This window comes from Quercus lobata, chromosome 2 (assembly GCF_001633185.2).
Source record: "Quercus lobata isolate SW786 chromosome 2, ValleyOak3.0 Primary Assembly, whole genome shotgun sequence".
In the NCBI taxonomy this organism is placed as follows: Eukaryota; Viridiplantae; Streptophyta; class Magnoliopsida; order Fagales; family Fagaceae; genus Quercus; species Quercus lobata.
This window is the reverse complement of record NC_044905.1, coordinates 41,510,076-41,515,527: the sequence shown is the minus strand read 5'-3', so window position 1 is coordinate 41,515,527 and position 5,452 is coordinate 41,510,076. Positions and strand designations below refer to the sequence as shown.

Below are 5,452 nucleotides of genomic sequence, written 5' to 3'. Positions count from 1 at the left end.
CGGGTGGTCTGTCATAACATTGATTACATGGGCTTGGAAGTTGTGTCTCAACTTCTTGGAAGCCGTGATAAGTGCGAAGGCTAGCTTTTCTATTAGCGAATATCATCCTTCCGTTCCCCTCAATGCCCTGCTAATATAGTATACTGGTTTCTGCACTTTTGCTTCCTCCCTTCTCAATGTTGAGCTCACAGCATGGGGGGTCACCGCCAGGTATAAAAACAACTCTTCTCCCATCACGGACGGACTCAGCAACGGGGGCGTAATGAGGTACGTCTTCAAGTCTTGAAAGGTTCTTTGGCACTTGTCCGTCCACTCAAATGCTTTTTTTAGAACCTTGAAAAATGGAAAAACACTTGTCAGTAGCTTTAGAAACAAACCTGTTGAGAGCGGCAATTCGCCCGGTAAGAGACTAGACTTCTTTAGTACTCTGCGGAGGCTTCATATCTAGAATTGCTTTAATCTTTTTCGGGTTTGCCTCAATCCCTCTGTGTGAAACCATAAATCCAAGAAATTTCCCTGATGCTACTCCGAAAGCACACTTGCTGGGATTCAATTTCATACTGTACCGCCTGAGTGTGTTAAAGGTTTCTTGTAGGTCGTCCAGATGTTTACCCTCGTCCAAGCTTTTTACCAACATGTCATCCACATAGACTTCTACGTTTCGCCCAATCTGAGGACGGAATATGTGGTTGACCAGTAATTGTTATGTTGCTCCAGCATTTTTCAAGCCAAAGGGCATTACTTCATAACAGAATAAGTCTTGACTAGTAACGAAGGATGTCTTCTCCTAGTCAGCCTCGTCCATCCATATTTGGTTGTATCCTGAGAAAGCATCCATAAAACTAAGTAATTTGTGGCCTATGGTAGAGTCCACCAGTTGATCAATGCGCGGTAATGGATAGCTGTCCTTGGGGCAAGCCTTGTTTAGATCAGTAAAATCTACACACATCATCCACTTGTCGTTCGCCTTTTTGACCATTACTACATTGGCCAACCAATCTGAATAGTACACTTCTCGTATAAACTTCGCCGCCATCAACTTTTGAACTTCGTCTTTAATAGCATTATCTTTCTCAGGGGCAAACACCCTTTTCTTTTGTCGCACTAGCTTGGAGGAAGGACATACGTTCAAACGGTGAGTGATGACATTAGGATCTATACCCGGCATATTTTCATGACTCCAAGCAAATACATCTATGTTTTTCCTCAAAAACTGGACGAGGTCCTTCTTAACCCTTCCTTCTAGATCTACCCTAACCCTGGTACACCTCTCAGGGTTATTTTCATCTAAGAAAATATCTTCTAACACTTCGATGAGTTCTACCACAATTCTCTTTTCTTCAATATTCATGGTCTGAACTTGCTCGTTCGTGGCTAACATGGCCAGGTAACATTCTCTCGCTGCTAGTTGGTCTCCTTGTACTTGTCCTACTCCATAGTTTGTTGGAAACTTGACCGACAGGTGGTAGGTGGATGTAACAGCCTTCCAACTGTTTAAAGTTGGCCTTCCAATTATGGTGTTATAGGAGGACGAACAGTCTGCCACAAGAAAATTCACGTCCTTGGTGATTTGCTGTGGGTATGCCCCCATTACCATTGGCAATGTAATAGTGTCGACACTCTATTTTACAACCCGTATTTAACCTCACATGGAGGGTAAAATTTCACATTGGAAATATGCATCTTGATTCTGATCATTAGATCCTTAATCTCATTTTACTAAAATGATCTTGATGTTGTAACGATCAAATCGCCTGGTCATGAGCCCTAATCGGACCATTAGATTGAAAGTTATCATCAAATCAAGTTTTAATGGCTGAGACGCACTATCACAAATTGAGTCCGACTATATGTGATTATGAACAATTGATTTCAATTGGTTATAAGTATAATCAATTTGAGATCAATGATGTGTCATAATTTGATTGGTTAGGACTACATTTTATGGTAGGGTTGCACACACCTAATTAACTAGATAGTTAAACATTAATTATTCAATGAGTAATTTGTGCAATTATCTTTTAATTAGAGTAAATTTGGAACCAATTGAGTCTAAAATAGGAGTGATTGGAGCCATTTAATGTTAATTGGGAGCTAATTTGGGACCTATTAATGTTAATTGTGCTGAAACCATTTTCTAACAAATGACATCTGCTCACCATTTCATCGATATCTCTCAGAATATTTTGAATCTGTGAATGAGGTTAATTTTCCCAGAAACTAGATATCCGGGGCTTCAATTTGAGCATAAGAATGAGACAATTCCGATCAGAATTGAGGCAGATATGATTTTTCAAAATTGGCTCTGCAAGTTGTTACAGCAGCTACGGGAAAACCGAACTTTGCTTGCTCTTCACTCTCATCAATCTCCACATTTAATGCACCAGATTTCCCTAAAGGCTAAAATGAGGTCTAAGTTCATGATTTTTTGTCAACCCTCATTAAATGGCATTCCATTCATATTTCCTTTACCACTACTATATAAACCCCCCCTCTCCTTCATTCCAAGGGACACACAAAAAAACCCCATCTCTTCTCTTCTATTGAGTTCTAGTGAAGTTGAGTAGCCTTGTCATATCTTGGTCTTCCTAAGACTCAAGGTATTGAGTGAGACTCACTCTCCCTCTCCTAGCTCTTCTTTTCCTCCACCCTTAGGACCTCCATCAAGAGTCCTCTCCTCCACCATATGGATCTTGCATGAAGGTATAATCCTCTTCCCTAACTATTTGTTTATGTTGCCATGATGAGAATTTAAGATTAAAGTATGATAATTCCCTTGAATATGTTTGAATGTTCTTAATTGTTCTTATATGTTCTTCGCATGTTCTTGGTTATTCATTACATATTCATGCATATCACTAGATTTAATCTTAAATCCACATAAAAAATATGAAAAACATTTTTGTTTAATAATTGTGTCAAATCCTTGAATCTAGGTTATCACCATCCACACACATTCACTAGAATTTATTTTTCAATCCAAATGCAATGCTTAATAAATTGAATTAGAGTTTATCACATGCACACACATTGAATTCAACATGCAAATTGATTGATAACATATTGGATGATGTGATATGAATGTTGGCCACCATAGTCTAAAAGACCGGTTTCACCGGGCAAGGTGGGTGCCTAACACCTTCCCACCTTGTAACATAGCCTCTGAGTTTAGATCAAGGATTAGTAGATCATATGCTTATCCATGTAATTTTTCAATTTCTAGGTTGTAACTAGGAAACAAAACCATGTACTTTATCATAGATTGTATCTAGGACCAAAGCCATGTAATTTTCCTAGGATCAATGTAAATTCAATTTCAAATTAATAAAATGAGGAATTTTTCAATTATGGTTTTCTTATTTTTCCAATAATTAAATAAGTGGCGACTTCATTGTAAAACCCTTAATCTAAAGGGAAAAATATAACTATTCGAACTTCCATTTTGAGAGGCAATAACACGACTCCACCCATTCACGAGGGTTTGGCCCAACGTCTCATGAAAGGGGGCCGGGGGCGTGGTTTCTCACAAATAGTACCCACGGGCTGCACCTTCATTCCACCAAAACCTACCAGGGGAGAATTCACTGGATGAAGCCGGTCTCGTCCTAGCCTCATCTGCTGAAAAGCTGAAAAATACAAAATATTTGCCGAGCTTCCATTATCCACCAGCACCCTTCTGGTTGTGTAGTCAGCAATAAGCAAGGTAATGACGATAGCATCGTCGTGAGGATGGTGAATTCTTTCAGCTTCATCTTCCATGAATGTGATTGCTTGTTCGTTTGTGGTCCTTTCTCTTGGTGACCATCCAGAGAGTTGGACGCTCTGCACCACCTTCAGGTATGCCTTCTTGGACTTGGACGACTGGCTAGTAGAACTTCCGCCTATAATAACTCTGATTTCTCCGAGAGGTAGTCGTGATGACTCTTCTACTTTACCCTTGAATTTCTCGTCCTTGTGGTCTCGTCCAAGGAAACTCCTCAATTTTCCCTGCCTTATAAGATTCTTAATCTGCTGCTTTAGATCAAAACATTCATCCGTATCATGCCCATGGTCTCTATGGAAGCGACAATACTTATTCCTATTGCACTTATTAGGATCTCCTTTCATTTTCTTTGGCCACTTTAAGGAAGGATCATCCTTGATTTGCATAAGGACTTGCTCGAGCGGCACGTTCAGTGGTGTATACTGTTGACTTCGTGCTGAGGGGCCCGCCTTCTTGTCCCGATCCTTCTTGTCTTCCGTTCGTCCCTTTTTAGGACGAGGACCTTGTTCTGAATGGCATGTTGGGTTGGCTTCCATTTTCTCAACTCTCTTCCTCTTCTTGGCTATGATAGCATCTTCTACATTCATAAAGTTCTGGGTTGAATGGACTAGTTCAGCCATGGTTTGAGGCTCCTGCTCATATAACTTGTGGATTAACAAGTCAGAATGAACCCCATTGTGGAAAGCCGCCAAAAGGAGCTTGTCATCCATCTCGTCCACTACTAAGGCTTTCCTGTTGAACCGCGTGATGAAGGATCGCAAACTTTCATTCTCTCCCTATTCTATGGTTAGCAAACTGGACGAGGAACGCTTGTGCCTCTGCCTTCCGATAAAATTGTTGACAAATAACTTGCTTAACTCCTCGAAGGATGTTACCGTCTTCGGAGGTATTTTGCTAAACCACACTCGTGCAGGTCCTTTGAGGGTAGTAGGGAAAGCTCTGCACATTATTTCATCCGGAACCCCTTGAAGATGCATGGTAGTTTTGAAAGTGGCAATGTGGTCAAACGGATCCCGCGTCTCATCATACGAATCTAAGAAGGCATCTTGAACTTGGGTGGCAAAAGGTGAGCATTGATGGAAGCTATAAAGGGGGAATCAGTTCTGTGAACCAAATCTTCTACAAGGTTCGTCCTTTTCATACTCTCCTTCATCCCATCCATAGTTCTTCTCATTTGGTCCATTTCTCTTTCCAAATGAGGCACCCTCCATGAAGCGGTACCCCTTGACTGGCTTTCAAATTCAACATTCCTTCCATCTTGACTCTGGGCTTGTCCTTCAGTGTTCCCATCGTGATGCTGCCTCCTTAAATTAAGTTCTCTGACCAACTCCTAGTTCTGGCGAGTTAACTCCGCCATAGTGGTGGCCATGGATTGCACGTGTTGGACAGAAGATGGTTGCATGGTAGGCACCGATTGACGGTCGCCCCTGCTCTCTTGAGGGCCTGGGCTAGTAGCCCTTAACGTTGTCTAGACCATTTCAGCCCTTTGTCGGAGAAAGAAATCGCAGAATTCAACGATGAAGTTCAAACGCAAAAATTCCTTTCTTTCCCACAGACGGCGCCAACTGATGAATCCTGTGATATTAGTGGGCTGAAAGTCTCGGGCGTTAATGAGTTTGTGACTGAGTCCTGAGAAAACAAACAGGAAATCAGAGGAGACCGGTGAAAGCCGGCCAAGAACCCTCCGAT

The 5,452-nt window shown here is 41.5% G+C and overlaps 1 protein-coding gene across 1 annotated transcript; it reads right to left on the bottom strand.

Annotated features, from left to right (window-relative positions):
- Positions 1–3,471: 3,471 nt before the first annotated feature.
- On the bottom strand, positions 3,472–4,473 carry LOC115964555. Its single transcript, XM_031083845.1, has one exon. It carries the CDS (start codon positions 4,471–4,473, stop codon positions 3,472–3,474), a length of 1,002 nt encoding a protein of 333 aa, XP_030939705.1.
- Positions 4,474–5,452: the final 979 nt, after the last annotated feature.